The following is a 16402-nucleotide window of genomic DNA, read 5'->3' as shown; positions in this document are numbered from 1 at the left end:
TGGTGCTATTCCGAACGCAGCCTTATGCCTGATCTACAATAGCTGTAGTAAGCTGTAGTAAGCCTCAAGATGTAAGAAATTGACCAATCACAGTCGATCATTCTCCTCACATTCGCCTGTAATTGGTCAATTTCTTACGGCTTGAGGCTTACTATGAGCTTACTACAGCTATTGTAGATCGGGCATTAGTTAACTAAAATGCTATAGTGTATGTACATACGTGACGTAAACTATAGAATTTAGTTAACTAAGGCCCAGTTCAACAGTGGCCAGTTAGCTTAACTAGTAGTTAACTCTCACTCTCTGTCTCTTTTTAACTCAAAGGTTAGATAGAGACGGAGAGTGAGAGTTAACTACTAGTTAAGCTAACTGGCCACTGTTGAACTGGGCCTAAGGCTGCGTTCGGAATAGCACCTATGTAGTTTAAGCCAATGAAACTGCTGCTATTCTGTAAGAGCTGCAAGTTGATTGGCTTAAACCGAAACTCGGACGCAGTTCTAGCATCGTGGACACCGGGCTTAAGCCAATGAAACTGCTACTTTTCTGTAAGAGCTGCAAGTTTATTGGCTTAAATCGAAACTTGGACACAGTTCTTTAGCCTTGTCCTGCCTTGTGTCTCCGAGATCTCGGAGAACATTCGCCTATCAGCCCATCTTTAACATTGGAACCTTCGTGCGTGTGACAATGGCAGTCTTGCCAACTGATAATATTTATAATCTCTGTGAATTCAAATATTCGAAAAGACAAAAGTGAAATGTCTAGTAACTCAAAAATTTAAATTAGAGATTAGTGTCTCGATCGCGACTTTAAAACACTTTACGTATCGACATAAAAACTCTTTTTACAAACGGTATACTTGATTACTTGTACATACAGGGCGATGAAGTAAATAAGTGAATGAATACGTCATCTTGTTTCTTTTTGTTATATTTGATGTTTCTCGGTATTATTATATGACATCTTTCTTCACTTTCTTGATTATTTACGAAAAGTACGTTTTAAGACGTGGGATTAGGGGGGCTTGTTGATTAGATCTCAAGCAAATCTCTCTCTCTCTCTCTTCTTTAAACAATTCCTACAATTGATAAAAGCGATCCTATACGAACGTCGTGGTAAATGAGCACTTGTTGTTCGCACGCCATTCACGTTACGTACGAGAAAAATACAGTTAATCGACAGTATTTAATGAGAGTAACTAATTATTAATGGTTACAATAATTGCGATAGATTTTTTCTTGTATAAATACATATTAAATAGGGCTAGGTGAGTTTCTTGGCTTTCTGGTAAAGTGTATCGACGACTTTTCCCATGCTGTGTATCGTGTCTAATGCGATTTCGTAGGTCTTGTCGCGTGGGGTATCTTCGAAAACGATTAAAACACCTTCTCCTTGGTCGAGAACCCCTCGCAGCTTCTTATCCAAAATCATCTGCGACAGTTTCTTTTCTACTTGCGCCAGTGGCAGAGATATGCACGAAGCGATGTGACTCACCTTCGGAAAAACCACGGTGTAAGAAAGCAAGAATCATGATGCTAAATATTATTCAGAACTTGAGCACAACTTGTATTCAGATCACGTTTCCTTCAATAATTCAATATGATCAACTGATTTCTTCTCAGGTTTCATTTCAGGTTTGAACATGGTGGCACGTGGAATGGTTGTTCGAATTTCCCGTCGCATACTCGAGTAAATTTTAAAAAGCCAAGTACCAAGTACCAAGTACTAAGCGCGCGCGCGTTGCCATCGTACATTCCATTAATTTTCGTCGGTACGTCACACAAGTGCGTACCGTCTGTGCGTAAACATACGTACATCTTTTCTTTTACATATTTGTCTATTTTTCTCGAGAAGAATTCACGTGGTCAAATAATTTACAACTAAAAAGAAATGTTCAAGTTCCGATATATAGCCATGTGACGCGATCCATACCTGGACTCGTGAATAAGGTTCAACTAAACGGCATAAATTTTGCTCCAGCATAGCGTCATAGAGAGAACCGAGATGTGCGCGTACAATTACGTCGTCTTCCAACTCCTGTCGGAATTGCTTAACCGCCTTTTGAAAATCCGCTAGCGATCGTCGATGACTGGCTTCGGCTACTGCACGCATCGCATCTAAATCCAGTCCCGCGTATTTCACCGCCAATTTGCCAGACATGATGGCCTGAACATCTTCCGGCGTCCGCAACATGATCTTGGACAGTAACATGTATTTGAGCGCCGTTAACGCCTTGGGACTTTCAACACTGTCATACCTAAAAATAGAAGATAAAGATGGAATATATTTTGCAAAAAAAAAAAAAAAAAAAGACTATATGGTATCCAGATATTTTTTGTTCCTGCGTGCACAGTACCCTTCGAAAGCTTCGTAAAAGTAAGAGTAAGCAGTCTTGAAGTCTCGTTCGTCCGCAGCGTGTAGTATTCCCGATTGCAGATCCAGAGCCGCTTGCATTTTAGGTGGACAGTAAATCGCGTTGGCAGTCGTCCTGGCGCTGGTAAGCGCCGCTCTCGCTTTTGCTAAATTACTCAATGCGTGATATGTCTTGCTCTCTAATAATTGAACCTCTACTAATAGCTGTTTGTCATCCAGTTTTTTCAGTTCTTTGAGGAGAGCGGATCCCAATTGCAATGCTTCGCTGAACATACCCGTATCAAAGTAAAGGGCTATTAAGCGGGCTTCCAACGATTGCCTTAGAAATGTTCTGCGTTCCTCCTTTGCCCATTCTATGCATTCTTTACACAATTGCACCTACATATATAACATATATAAATGAAAAGATTCTTTAAAGTGGATAACGCACATGTACATCGCGCGTTTTATCTTTTAACTAACAACCAGAGCTTTTTACCCATGTGTTGGCTAAAAAGCTAGCTTTTGTCTGTAACCAGCCAAAAAGAATAAAATATCTCGAGTTGTCGTTCTACTTGACGGATTAAGAACAAAGACCACGCAAGACGGCACACATCAAAACTATAAATATAGAACAAACGTTAAACGTCAACTGCATCGTCTTGCGTTATTTCATCATTTTCAAGTTTGACATATATATTTTATTGTATGACGAAAGTGTATCGAGTATCTTGATAAATATCCACGTTGTCAAGACACGCCGCGCCGCCGCGGTCAGAAGCCAAGTGTCATAGCATAACCTACGCCTCGTCTCTCACGTACATGTCCAACCATGTCCCCAACTCTTGTACGTACCTCGATGCCGATACCAGCCTCCAGATCCAGGAAGAAGTCAACCAAGGACCGCACGAGCTTGGCGGCCTTCGCTTTACTAATGAGACTGAGGAACGGCCTGGTGGCTTTGATCAACTCGGCCAGTTCTTTCGCCTTGCCTTCTTTCTTGTAGAGCTCACCCAGGTGCAGGATACCCTGCTCTTTGACACGGATGTTGTCCTCGTCATCGTCGGCAACGCCGATACTCGGGTCCGAGACGATCTCGTTGAGCAACGAGATACCCTCGCTGCGGTTTGTCACCGAAACAGCCTGAGCCCGCTCAAACAACATCGCACCGGCCATCTCGAGAGAGCGATTGGCGCCGCTTCCACGCGTAGAAACGCTAATCTCCTCGACGGCGTACGTTTCCGCTCGCGCACTTGGCTCGCTGACGCGGCTGCAAGGAAAAAAAGGAGTATGTCGCGGGTATCGAAACGTGCCACGCAGCAAGGACTCGCGATCTCTCGGCTGACGGCTCACGGCTGACGGCTCTCGCGTGTGTACCGTGTACCGTGTGAAGTGGCCTACGTCTACGTTGCGCGTGGCTGTGAGCTCGAGCTGTGATCAGGGTGATCTCACACACTCTCTCTCTCTCTCTCTCTCGCGTGTACGTTCACTCGCGCTCGGCAGTTCCTCCGCTCGCGCTTTCCAGGTTGTCACTACTCACTCCTCACCGCGCTCGTCACAGCTCGTCAGGCTCGTCACAGATTCCCGACCCCGCGAGACCGCAAAACTCGTGTCATGCTGGCTACGTGAGTCAAGCCAACCTCCGTGGACCGTTTTACACCTTTCGCCCTCCGCCCTCCGCTCCGCCTTTGCGAGTTTGCGCCCCACGACGCAGCGTGTCAAAATGTCAAATAACAAAAACGACACCTAGATCACTAGATGTAAACTGGACAAAAAGATATGGACGCTTTTCTTCCGCGTGCTTTCGGAACACACACACGCGATCCCCAATGAGAGAAAGAGAGAGAAAAATCGTTTTCTGAAAATCATTAAAAAAAAAACAAATTCTCTCTTATTGGGTATCGCGTGCATCTAAAAAATAAATACGTGGCTATAGCATGTTTGAGTACTAAATTTTAAAAAGTATATAAAATTTCACATATAAAATTGTCGTTTACTCTTAGTAAAAATTCAAGATTTTATCATAATAAAAATCTACGTGTCTCTCTCTCTCTCTCACTCGGTAGAAAGAAATCAACTTGGACGTAACTTTGCAAAAATATAAAATAAATTTTATTCAACTGAATTTAAGCATATGGTGCATTTTATGCAGCACCCGTACAATAAAGCTCCGTACGTGAATTTTGTGTTTTGTATGCAATACTTTTTTTCCCAGTTCAATATTCAAAGACGTCTCAATCTATCCACTTTCATTGCATACCAATGAAAGTGAAGCATTCTTCAGTATCAATACTTGTAAATTACACAGTGCTTCTTCCAATCTGTAAAAAATACAGATACATATGCAATATAGTCGTACGCGTAATACGTATTAATTAAAATCAAGTTGGAAAAGATAAAAATAATTTTTGCAACACACTTTTTTTGAACATCTTTTATCTCGTTGTATGTTTCAGCAAAATCCTTTAATCCAGCATCAACGGCACAATACGTTTCGCCTTTCAATCCAATTAAATTTTCGATATTTTTTAAAGCATTTGAACATTTTATTAATATTTCCCGAGTCTCTTTCCATTCATCCTGCGTTTCAGGAAGTATTATCCCATTACATCGCAATACGTCCAAGGGTTCCAAGAGAGCGTGCAACTTGGACGACATATCTTTTACAATTTTAAATGTTTTGTCTCCTGTAGAAGAATAAATAAATATAAATGTGAACAACAAATAGTTTTAATCATTTTACGTAGTTTAAATCTTACCGGTGCATCTCGTCACTGCAATCAGTTGAGCGTCTGCCTCTTTTTGTGCTAAACTTAAATTTATTATATCGCGTTCCCTTGCTTTAATTTTCATCAATTTTTGCGTATCTCGGTCAATCTCTTTCGCCACGGTAGCTAATTGCTCGACCATCAGACGCTTTTTCTCTTCAGTCTTCTTCTTCATTATGAGATCCATCATTATAGTTTGTAAATATTCGTCATAAAGAAGTCCAAGCTCTACTTCTTTGGATTCGGTGTCTGCCTTCTTTTTTGATACTTTTATGAATAACGCAACAGTATTAAGATTAAGAGTGATATGACAGCAACGAAAGCGCGGTCACGCGGAAGAAACTTGGCAGAAAAGATTCTGATAAAGCTCTTACTCATCTGTAACTGTGCGATGTCACTTGGCATCATGGTTGTTCTGTTACGAAAACCTATTCTTGAAACATTGAAATCCAACACATTTCCTCGCCTGGTCTCTGGCGTACTTGCCGTGCGAACTCTATAAAAATATACATTGTGTTTTACCAAGATACATCAAGTTTCACACCATATAAAACTTTTTTATTGAACGACATTTCTACGTGAACGATATGTATGTAAACTTTACAGTAAAATAATAATTTTATATACTTTCGAATCGTTCCTAATTTTGGAGTGTTTTTTCGCTCTTCCTGCATCGTTTGCTCGTTCGCTGCTACAGACCTACTGTCGCGGGATACTCGACTTGGATTTCTACAGGCACCTGTGACAAGTGTGTTCGTATCAAGTTTTCTACTTTTCGTTTCGTTCTTCTATTTATTTTACTTTTTTCTTCCTTTCGACTTGTTGACACGTCTATATACTCGCCGTGATGTCTCACGTCTCTTAATTCTTCTTCTTCTTCTTTATTTATCTTGGCTCCTGCCTCTTTTCACAGAGAACATTGAGGACAATACGCAGCCAGCTTTGTCCCCGTGGTAGAGGAGAATGCGTCATATTTAAATATTATTCATGCATAACTCTAAATTGTATCTCATAGTTGTGCCTAAAAATATCAAAAGTCTTTAATATATGTATAAAAGAACAAGATCCCATGTGAGAATAAAACTAAAAAAAATACGTTATACAATATTAAAATTAACCACGAGAAATATTGTTTTAGATTTTTTAGCTACATGCATGTATAGTACACAATAAGTCACAATATAAGAATAACTATAGATACGATGCGATATGTATAAAAGTCAACCGGAAGCACATCAGTGTACTGTGACGGAAGTGCTTAATTTCAGAACAGCTGTGAAGGCAACTTTAGGGCCTATCCCCAGGCTGCGTTCCGAATGTTCCGATATTCACTGCCAGTAGGCTGAAAAAGCATAAGAAAATTACGTAGTCCATATACTATGCATAAGAAAATGAACCACGCCATTTCCTTGTGCATATGCTTATGCACTTGTGCAAATCTGGATAGGCATCTGGAAGCAAATCAGCCAATCACAGTCAAGAACTTTACGTACATATGTACAAGCGGTAGCGAATCCACGTGATTTCATTACTTCTTGCGTTTACGTAAAGGTTTTTTTATGTGCCACTGCCACGACCTTTGTGCGCCTTAGGGCTGGTTTATAATAGCCGTAACCGTTGATTTAAGCCGTAATCTTTAAGAAATTGACCAATCACAGTCGATTATTCTTCTCACATTCGACTGTGATTGGTCAATTTCTTAAAGATTACGGCTTAAATCAACGGTTACGGCTATTATAAATCAACCCTTATAGCATCAATGATATGGCACTAGAAAGAGTGGCACTGAAAAGACGTGCGTTCTCTCAATCGTTGTGCATTAAGGCCATTGCACGTAACAAAGATTTAGCCGTAATCGTAAGGCCGTAAGAAAATAAACCAATCACAGTTGATTATTCTCCTCGCGCTCGAAGAATAATCGAGTGTGATTGGTCTATTTTCTTATGGCCTTACGATTACGACTAAAACTTTGTTACGTGCAATGGCCTTTAGTTGAATTAAAAAATATATAATAACGATAATATGTTGAATACGACATTTTACATTTTATCATCTACAAAAAATTGAAAAAAATATACAGGTTATAAAAAAAAATAATAATAGGTCCCACCGAGATTTGAACTCGGATCGCTGGATTCAGAGTCCAGAGTGCTAACCATTACACCATGGGACCTTGTTGTTAGACGTTCTTTGTACTTGATATTACTATAAATCTAACAATATATATCTATAAAAATAAATACCTCGCTTTTCATAATTAAATCAAGTTTTTTCCCTACACATTTTTATGATAAAATATTTTTATGCTCTAACGTGTACGTGTATAATTTTACACTACATAAACGTTTTCATATACGATATCACTAGTTTAATACAATATTTCATGAACGTATTAATACGTATTAAAATTATATGTTACTAACGATTCAAATAAAGGTATTAACTATTAACAAAAACGTATAAAATTATTTCACATCGTATGTGCGTTCTATGCGACATTTATTTATAGTTTGCGTATCTTTACAAAATATAAAATAGTCACTATGTATAAATATTTTATATATTACAAACAAATCTATCTGAAGCATGGAGCTTGGTTGACTTGTGTTCTTTTTCTTCACGTTGTGTATCCAAATTTTTATGATTAGCAGTATACTTGGCTCGTTTCTTTGTAGTTTACGTAGTTGTATCTGAATCTTTATGATTATTATCTCCCGACTTTTCTTCACTCGCACACTCTGCTACTTGTTCCTTGGGAGTTGAGTGGGAAATTTTTTATCAATACATTTTGGAAATATTAGATTTCGTAACAACACGTATACGCATCATTGATATTGAAATATAGATAGTAATACCTTGATCTTTGTACTCTTGCATATTTCGACAAGATTATATTTTTTAAATTTGTAGTAATTGGGAGCGATAGAAAGTAAGCAAATCCCACGTATCGCTTCAACAATCACAGCTATGTCTGGATTTTTCAAATCTGCTTTATTACCCGGATTTTTCCTTAGTATTATTTCTGCCAAATCCTCGATAATCTCATCCCTTTTAATGCTGTTATTGCTGCGTCGACTAGAACATTCGTACCTTTTTAAATAACGTACAAAGATTACCAACTTGCTTAGAGTTGAGTAAAAAACAACCTGTTAACTTACTTGAATACAATGCTGAATGTCTTGGGTTCTTGGGCAAAATACTTTTCAAATACATCACTCGCTCTCGCCTTTATATTGTCCATATATGCTTTGCATACAACTTCAATTGGAAGTAATCTCAACAAGTATCTGGTACATTGTTCTTTAGTTGTGTCCAACTTGGAGACAATTTTGGTAACCAACTCTAATGGATTTGGTAAGGTACTCGCTATAAAAATCATGTTTTTAACACCTGTATCCACTACCTATGGAAAACACGGACACACGGTAAATGTAAATGTTTACTCAAAGGAAATAAGTTTACTACGCCAATATTAATCCAACACGTCGGACACAAATATACTTGAAATTTTCGAGAAGGCAACGGCCGCTCACTCTCTGTTCTGAGCTCCGTGATTTCTTTCTCTAGAGCTGTCGACACATCTTCATCTTCGTCGGTATCCTCTAAAGATTTTTCACCTTCCTCATCCACGAGTGTGTTTCGTGTGCTTCGTGACGTTTCAGATTCCTTAAAATAATAAAAGAATATATGCACGTACATTTGTCATAAACCGGCAAATGCTTGCAAATATCCTGTATACTGTTTTCCGCGTCTACGCGCATCCAACCTACCTTATTTATGTCTGATGCAGATTTTTCATCCGCAAACAGATTGAGTAATCTGTAGGCATCAGTAATGCAGCCTCTTTCGTATACGTTGCACGTGCATAGGAAACCCGTCATCCCGGGTTCCAGCGCAACGTGTTTACGTTTCTTATAATCGTGACGATTCGCGACATATCTGTTCTTTCTTTTTCGTGTATTCATTGCGCACTGTTTGTCTGTATTTATAACGTGTTTTTCTTCTAATTCTTTAATTTTTATGTTCTAACGTGGAACAAAAAAAAAATATCTACATATATCAAGCATTTCTTCCACTCATCTCTCATCTCTTTCGCGTATCGATTGGAGAAGGTGTCTGGTAATATAAAGAACATAGATGTAAGGATGGGGTAAAGATTGGGCGCGTTTAGCAGACACAACTGTTGAGTTCGTCTTATATCAACACTCTTTGTTGATTGGTTGGTTCTAAAAGTAAGGCTGAGTTTCCACTGAGCGCGTCACGCGTCGCGTCATCCAATCAAAACATCCCATTTCGATTCCGTCACAAGAATGTAATGAAATGGGATGTTTGGATTGGTTAACTTGTGACGACGCGACGCGTGACGCGCTCAGTGGAAACTCAGCCTAAGAGCCACGCACGTTCGACTGCTACTGAGCGGCTTGGTCTGCTGAACGCGCCCATTAAAACTGTGCTTGACGTCCGATATTCTGAAAGTTCCCATTATTCCATCACAACAGCTAGAGACTGATGAGAATGTATAGAGACTAGAAAAGAAGTTAAAATTCCCTAGAAAGCATGTTCTCCTATTGGATATTGAAATATCCATGCGACTAACATTCAAGATACGAAAGTTTAAATCGTTAAAAATATACAAGGTCAAGTATGTGTACATACTAAGATTACACGAAAAAATTATTATTTTTTTGACTCATAAACACAACATAACGTAATTTAATAAAAGGTAATATGAAATTTATACGTACATTTAATTATTTATTATGTATTATATATAAACTTTGTATTGTGTGTGAGGTTAATAAATCTTACATATATTCATGTGTATCACATATGGGAATACACTAGAAATACAAAAAAATTCATTACACGCGATACACGTACGATGATTCTTTAGACACAATATATTTTAGATATATTACATAATTGAAGCGTTAATTAATAGCTAATGACACCAGACACATTCTTACTTCAAACATATAAATTTACTCACTATATAGAGCCAAGTAATGTTAATAAAGCCTAAAATATATATCTATCGACCTATCTACGTCTACTTGAAGAAATCTATATATATTATCAATTTATAAAAAATTTTATGCAAATACAAACTTTTGTAACTTTTAGTACGAACTAAAAAAGAATTTAAAAAAACACGTAAACGTTAGTTACTACAACATACCTAACAATATCATTTATTTATATTATTGTAATTTCTGTCCGGTGAACCACGTATTATGGATAACGTTAGAATACTCCGTAGTGTAGGAACATGAAAGTTAAAATGATTTTTATACACGAAGAAGAGGGTGTATCTTTAATTATACTGCATATTTGTCATTCTAACATTTATCATTCTATAAGTTGTATAAAAACTGATTTTTACATAAAAACATATATAATACGGAAAAGTAAGATTAGTTTTGTTTCAAATACGGGTATTTTAGATGTGTATGTGTGTCGTACCTAATATTCAAGCATTTGTGCGCTATGCAGAATCAAAAACGTATCAAGTATATTTCTGGTAAATTATATGCAATGTTGTGTATCAAAGCATATGTAGTTTTAAACGCATAGCTATTTAGAGACAAGTATATTATCAACGATATATACTATATACCATACATATAGGCAGTAACAGTACGGTGAATATTTGAATAATACGTGTCGTGCTTTTAGAATTGATATAAACTCGACTTGAATTTACCATTTTACACGATTAATATACAATGTACTAAAATATTTATCATGTTTGCAATGCTCAAGTTTCTACGTCTCCTTTTCGCTGACTGCGTTTTCGCGCGCGCGTGTATATGTTTAGTACGGAATAAAATCGGGCCAAGTACGAAGAATTCCAAAACTCATAAGATTATGTAATAGAATACACGTGGCGGTTAAAATCTACTACCGATATTGGAGAAAGCAGCGAACAATGGCGCCCCAGTTGTTGTCGCAGGTGATGGTTGTTGATCGCCAATGTTTTTCAATAGATTACCTTGCAAGAGACTGTCGAGAGCTTTCTGAACTGTCGGATCATTTAGGAGAGGCGAAGGTGAAACTCCTGTAGAAGAGGTTGTCGTGGATGACGTGACCGCGTTTGATGCTATCAGACATTATACAATAAACATTTATCAAGTTTATAGTTTCACAAGCTACATACGTACTCTACGGCCTATACGCACACGCGCGTAAACAAATTTTCCAATGTATATTAAGCAAAACAAAAAAAATCATATTTGATATTCAAATATACGTGCACGCAAGATTGCTTGCCGAGTGCAGAGTGCTGCAACGTTGTATTTATCAAGTATAGCTATGACACTTAATGTCCAAGATTTTAATTAAAAGAATTTTAATTTTAAAAGATATATAAAACCATTACTATAATATTACGTTGATCAAGTACATGTACGTTACGTTGAAATCGTTCTTATCAAGGCACGTGTATGATTTGTAATTTTCACCTGTTCCCCACGTAGCTGGTGGGACTGGGGCTGGTGCTGAAGTCGGTGGTGGTACTGGACTGGGCTCCGTCCCTGTCGCGGCACTCTTACTGTTATTTAGGATATTCAATATTCTCGTCTGTAATTCGGCCTGTTTCGGATCGTTGACTGGCGCGAGCGGTGTTTTTACCGGCAAATCTTTTGCATCGCCCAATTCAACTTGTACTTGTTCCTCGCGTTTCATGTCGAGGTACTTTATGACGCGATCGTATTGCAGAACTGTGAGCTGATGATTGTCAGCCAGCATATTAAGGAGAACTTGTATAGCATCCGGATGGCGCTCGTTTGCAAGAGGGGTATTCAAAGGAACCGAGCGGCCACCAGCTTTATAATTCGCGAAATCTCGTGAAATCAAATTTATAGCATCTTCAACAGGCATGTTTCTGTGTTCTACAACATATAACACGACAATACCACGTAACTATCATCATATATTGTGCGCAGGTGCAGGTATATACTGACGTTTAATATTACACGTCGTGAAACCACCTACCTTGTGGCAAACCATGTAAAATATTCAGTGTCAAGGAATGGTGCTCATGGTTGATGGGTGTAACGACCACGGCATACAAGCAGCCACGACTTGCTATATTTCCCAAAACACGACCTAAAGGAACGTCTTCATTTGGAAACAGCAAATCTACCATTAAACCGATTTGCTTCAAGCGTAATTCGATATCTTCCGCATATTTCCTGCATATTTAATTAAACAATATGTTATATGAAACTCAACGGCAACTTGATGTTTGTCAAGTTATAATTTTATAAGAGAATCGATAGTTTACGTTAACGCTTTATTAACGACGATAATTTCACAGTCATTCTTCTCAGCTGCGATGGCAAGATAATCAGACGAGCTACTGGTGTTCCTGTAAGATAAACGGATCTCGATAAAACCTCGTTAGAATCGCCACTCTTTGCTTAATATTACTTTTACAAACACTTGAGAACGTATTACAAAAATGTCCAATACTTTACCCGAAACTCGCACTCGTCTCTCCTCGAGTTCCAGAAGCTTTGAAATCATCGAAACGCGTTCCACTGTCGTTAAATGAATCTCTGACAAAATTGTTGCTACGTAGTCTATCTCCTTGTTTGAGATCCCAGTCTCTCGTATTTGTTTTATCTTCCATCCGATTATTCCTATTAATTGGACTTCGATCTCTGAAATTAATCATGTTTGGATTGTTCGGATTGTTCTGATTATTCTTATTTCTATTCTTTCCCCCTCTCGTTCCGCGAGCTCTATGAACACCTGGTCCGCCAGCAGGGCCCATCGCAACACCACCGGCATTTTGGTTTTGCGTGCTGCCCGCGATAGCTTGATTACGATTTCCTGCAACTCCTCCAGGCCTCGTCTGATTTCCCATTTGGTTATTTCCAAATTGCGTGTTGTTGCCTCTATTTTGATTGCCATGACCAGAAAGAAACTGATCGTTTCCACGATTCGGATTATTCATATTAAATTGATTGTTTCCACGATTTTGCGTGGGATTATTAAAATGATCATTTCCATTATTATTATTATTGTTATGTTTCGCATTAAATTGTTCAACATCCGTACTTCCAGCCTGATTTCCATCGTCAAAGTTGATTCCACCGCTCCTAGCTTGAGCGTTTGAGTCTTTTTGGTTGTTGCCAAAGGTACTGTCGTTCCCAAAATTCTGATTCATCCCGCCGGCATACGTTGGTTTATTCATACCAAACGCGTCATTTGCGTTACTAAATTGATTATTCATGGACGTAAATTGATTATTTGATCCACCCATTTGTTTCGCATTTAAATTTCCTGCATTTCCACCGCTAGATTGAACATCTTTCTTCGCTGGTCTAACATCTATAACGTGGAATTTTAAAAAAATTAAAAGATTGAAACATCTCTCTTTGTGTGTGCATCTTCTCTCTCTCTCTCTCTCTTCCAATGATGAAGAATATTGAACATTTGAACAAGAGATTTTTGTTTAAATAAAAGAAGGAAAAAAATCAACATTATGAGAAAAAGTATCGCACGCAAGCGTGCCTATAGCTGCACTTGTATGTACGTTACCTATACGCCTGCCTTTAAACATTGCACCATTTTCATTTTGAATAGCTTTCTGCGCAGACTGCTCATCTTCAAACTGCACAAATCCAAAGCCTCTGTTTGTTATCGACGCTATAACAGTGCCATATTTGGCGAAATGCTCCTCCAGCTCTAACTTTGTAACATCGTCAGTTTGTAAATGACCTACAAATATACGGCTGGACGCAGTAGCGGGATCTTTCAGAAGTCTGGCGCTCATCCTGATTTTATATATATACAAACAAACAAAAGATCATTGTAGAGTTATCGATAAACTCTCCAGAAGAATCGAAGTCGAAGCAGATCCCTGGCATGTAAAATGACAACTCGTCGCGCGATACGTGTAACGTCAGTGGCTACGGTCAACGTGACGACTGACGCTACAAATGCTTCGAAGCCGTCCTCTTCTCTTTTCTTTCAATGAAGAAAGAAAGAGAAGAAGAACGCTCCAAAGCATTGACCGTAGCCAGTGTCGTCAGGTATCATCTGTGATACCCCACGTCAAAACATTATATCAACTTGATCACAACATCTGACATTCGTAAACTAACGTTTACGCGAGTTGTATTTGTATAAAATTTGTATAAAAAGTCGTTGCGACGAAGAATTATACATCGCTACTAAAATCACTTACTTTAGGTTTTTTCACGAAAATCAATCACCATAAGAATCTTCGTCAGCTACTATTTGTATGTTTTGGAAAATATCGTTGCTCGGTGCGAGTCGCGAATCACAATCACAACAGAGCCATCTTGCTGAAACCTGAAACGAATCAGCGCTACCAACTCTTACGCCCCACGACGCCACGAGCGCCACGAGTTGACAAACAAAAGAAACTTATGGGATGTTTTATTCCGCGCGTAGGAGGAAATCTAGAGGATTTATTTTCTAGGGATATACTACGAACTCCGTCCTCCGTCGTGCTCCGTCGGTCATTTGTCGATTTGTCCGTATGTTTATTGTTTGTTTGTCCAGAGTATTTCGCCGTCGCACGGATCATATTCCATGAATTATTTCTCGCTCCGTGCTCAACGACCAACAGCAAACTAGCAAAGTTTGCCGATACATGATCCCGTCCGTTGTCCAAGTTGGTCCAAGTCCAAAGTTCGAGCCGTTCGAGGTCTGTCCTGGTCAGTGGTCTGTCTGTTGGCCGTCATCAGCGGTCATATGATTGACCTGGTTCGCCACGCCTGCATTTTTCCGTGTGCTATGTAAATAGTATTCGCGCGGTGTGTTTCACCATCAGATAAACCGGATAAGCCCGAATTTAAATTTCACTTGTCACGACAGAATGGGTAACAGGTCGAGTCTTCTTCTACGCGAGGATGAGATAGCGCAGATACAGAATGCCACTGGTTGCAAGTATCCTCATATTGTCTATTCATTCCATACGAATTACGTAGTCTGACACGGAATCACGTTATTTTGCGATCAGCTACGCAAACTGCCTAAATAATTTTTAATGACTTAATGAGGCGAATAATTTTAATAATATCGTGTTACCTTCTCTCTATTATACAGTCACACCAAACCAAATCGAACGTTTATACAGCCGCTTTACCAGTTTGGATCGGGGGGATTGCGGCACACTCAGTCGAGAAGATTTCCTTAGGATCCCAGAATTGGCGATAAATCCTCTTGGCGAAAGAATAGTAAACGCTTTCTTTGAAGAAAGTGGGAACGACCGAGTGAATTTCCTGCAGTTTATGCAGGTCCTGGCCCGTTTTAGACCTATCAAGAAAAATAGTCCCAATCGATTAAATTCAAGGCAGCAAAAGTTGAGATGTAAATATTGACGATTATATGATCAAGTAACATACTATGATCAATGTTATAATCAAGAGATGATGATAAAATTTATGAAATATATTAAAAATCTTGATATTAAAATTTTTGCTTTCAGTTGCATTTAAAATGTATGATTTGGATAACGACGATCTGATATCGAAAGATGAACTACTTGCTATTTTGCATATGATGGTTGGTGCCAATATCAGGTAAGACGTAATTTTTTTACAACTGTTGATGCATCACGGACACACGGACATTCCTATACTCTATATACATCTCTTTCCTATACGTAGACAAACACTCGACATACGTTGTCAATTTACGAAGCATGTATTAATTTTAGTGAAGAACAGCTAACCAGCATTGCGGAACGGACCATAGTCGAGGCTGATGAAAATGGTGATGGTATGATATCGTTTGAAGAATTTTGCAAAGCACTAGAACGTACGGATGTTGAGCAGAAAATGTCCATAAGATTTCTCAGTTAAATTGATTACTGATTTATATAAAATATAATATAATATAGACGTTATATGTAGGTGTGTTGGGTTCGTGTGTTGAAAATTTTTACACGTACCTACAAGAGCGTGTGTATATATAAACATCCATATGTAAGCAAATCATGTATACGTAGTACGCGAGGTAAAAGTATTGAGATGGCAAGATTTATATAAAATAATATGTATAATATAAATCTTGGATTTTTACGCAAGACGTACTACGAGTTGAAAAAGAATTGTAAATGAATGTGTGCGTGTGTGTATATATATGATGTGTGTATAGTATACATTATTAAGTATAAACAAAAAGAAAACAGAATCAACTATAATTTTGATTTAACTGTACGCAAAACATGAAAAAATGTATTTTAGGGAAATTAAAAAAAGCAAATTAAAAAATATATCATTTCTTATCTTCTTTGAAAGTCTCTC

The 16402-nt window shown here is 38.3% G+C and overlaps 5 protein-coding genes and 1 non-coding gene across 12 annotated transcripts; 1 reads left to right on the top strand and 5 right to left on the bottom strand.

Annotated features, from left to right (window-relative positions):
• Positions 1–909: 909 nt before the first annotated feature.
• On the bottom strand, positions 910–4041 carry Rpn6 (regulatory particle non-ATPase 6). Of its 4 annotated transcripts, none has more exons than XM_071782940.1 (5): positions 3890–4041; positions 3205–3619; positions 2354–2748; positions 1930–2254; positions 910–1491 (listed from the first exon to the last, which is right to left on the bottom strand). In XM_071782940.1, the coding sequence occupies exons 2-5, from the start codon at positions 3523–3525 to the stop codon at positions 1261–1263; spliced, it is 1272 nt and encodes a 423-aa protein (XP_071639041.1). In that variant the 5' UTR covers positions 3526–3619; positions 3890–4041; the 3' UTR covers positions 910–1260. The 4 variants fall into 4 exon arrangements, with proteins under 4 accessions (XP_071639041.1, XP_071639042.1, XP_071639039.1 ...); XM_071782941.1 differs by having other exon boundaries at positions 3897–4017; XM_071782938.1 differs by having other exon boundaries at positions 3727–3974.
• Positions 4042–4434: 393 nt separating this feature from the next.
• Positions 4435–6346, bottom strand: LOC139815782 (uncharacterized). 3 transcript variants are annotated; one of them, XM_071782945.1, is made up of 6 exons: positions 5919–6346; positions 5745–5856; positions 5492–5613; positions 5109–5384; positions 4769–5036; positions 4435–4670 (listed from the first exon to the last, which is right to left on the bottom strand). In XM_071782945.1, the coding sequence occupies exons 2-6, from the start codon at positions 5789–5791 to the stop codon at positions 4589–4591; spliced, it is 795 nt and encodes a 264-aa protein (XP_071639046.1). In that variant the 5' UTR covers positions 5792–5856; positions 5919–6346; the 3' UTR covers positions 4435–4588. The 3 variants fall into 3 exon arrangements, with proteins under 3 accessions (XP_071639046.1, XP_071639044.1, XP_071639043.1); XM_071782943.1 differs by having other exon boundaries at positions 5745–6138; positions 6236–6252; XM_071782942.1 differs by having other exon boundaries at positions 5745–6345.
• Positions 6347–7218: 872 nt separating this feature from the next.
• On the bottom strand, positions 7219–7290 carry Trnaq-cug (transfer RNA glutamine (anticodon CUG)). The gene has a single exon. It is a non-coding gene; the product is annotated as a tRNA-Gln (tRNA).
• Positions 7291–7597: 307 nt separating this feature from the next.
• Positions 7598–9236, bottom strand: LOC139815747 (THUMP domain-containing protein 1 homolog). Of its 2 annotated transcripts, none has more exons than XM_071782874.1 (5): positions 8888–9236; positions 8619–8783; positions 8276–8520; positions 7973–8207; positions 7598–7868 (listed from the first exon to the last, which is right to left on the bottom strand). In XM_071782874.1, exons 1-5 carry the CDS (start codon positions 9080–9082, stop codon positions 7794–7796), a joined length of 915 nt encoding a protein of 304 aa, XP_071638975.1. In that variant the 5' UTR covers positions 9083–9236; the 3' UTR covers positions 7598–7793. The 2 variants fall into 2 exon arrangements, with proteins under 2 accessions (XP_071638975.1, XP_071638976.1); XM_071782875.1 differs by having other exon boundaries at positions 7973–8192; positions 8888–9235.
• Positions 9237–9859: 623 nt separating this feature from the next.
• On the bottom strand, positions 9860–14462 carry Neos (nuclear receptor coactivator protein neosin). The gene is made up of 7 exons (XM_071782838.1): positions 14314–14462; positions 13665–13900; positions 12596–13454; positions 12403–12486; positions 12111–12310; positions 11579–12007; positions 9860–11217 (listed from the first exon to the last, which is right to left on the bottom strand). The coding sequence occupies exons 2-7, from the start codon at positions 13897–13899 to the stop codon at positions 11009–11011; spliced, it is 2016 nt and encodes a 671-aa protein (XP_071638939.1). The 5' UTR covers position 13900; positions 14314–14462; the 3' UTR covers positions 9860–11008.
• Positions 14463–14603: 141 nt separating this feature from the next.
• Positions 14604–16371, top strand: Elm (calcineurin like EF-hand protein 1 elm). Its single transcript, XM_071782893.1, has 4 exons — positions 14604–15037; positions 15201–15464; positions 15583–15676; positions 15814–16371. The coding sequence occupies exons 1-4, from the start codon at positions 14971–14973 to the stop codon at positions 15956–15958; spliced, it is 570 nt and encodes a 189-aa protein (XP_071638994.1). The 5' UTR covers positions 14604–14970; the 3' UTR covers positions 15959–16371.
• The last annotated feature ends 31 nt before the right edge of the window (positions 16372–16402 follow it).

Source organism: Temnothorax longispinosus, chromosome 7 (genome assembly GCF_030848805.1).
Source record: "Temnothorax longispinosus isolate EJ_2023e chromosome 7, Tlon_JGU_v1, whole genome shotgun sequence".
Lineage (NCBI taxonomy): Eukaryota > Metazoa > Arthropoda > Insecta > Hymenoptera > Formicidae > Temnothorax > Temnothorax longispinosus.
This window is presented reverse-complemented; position numbering and strand designations above follow the sequence as displayed.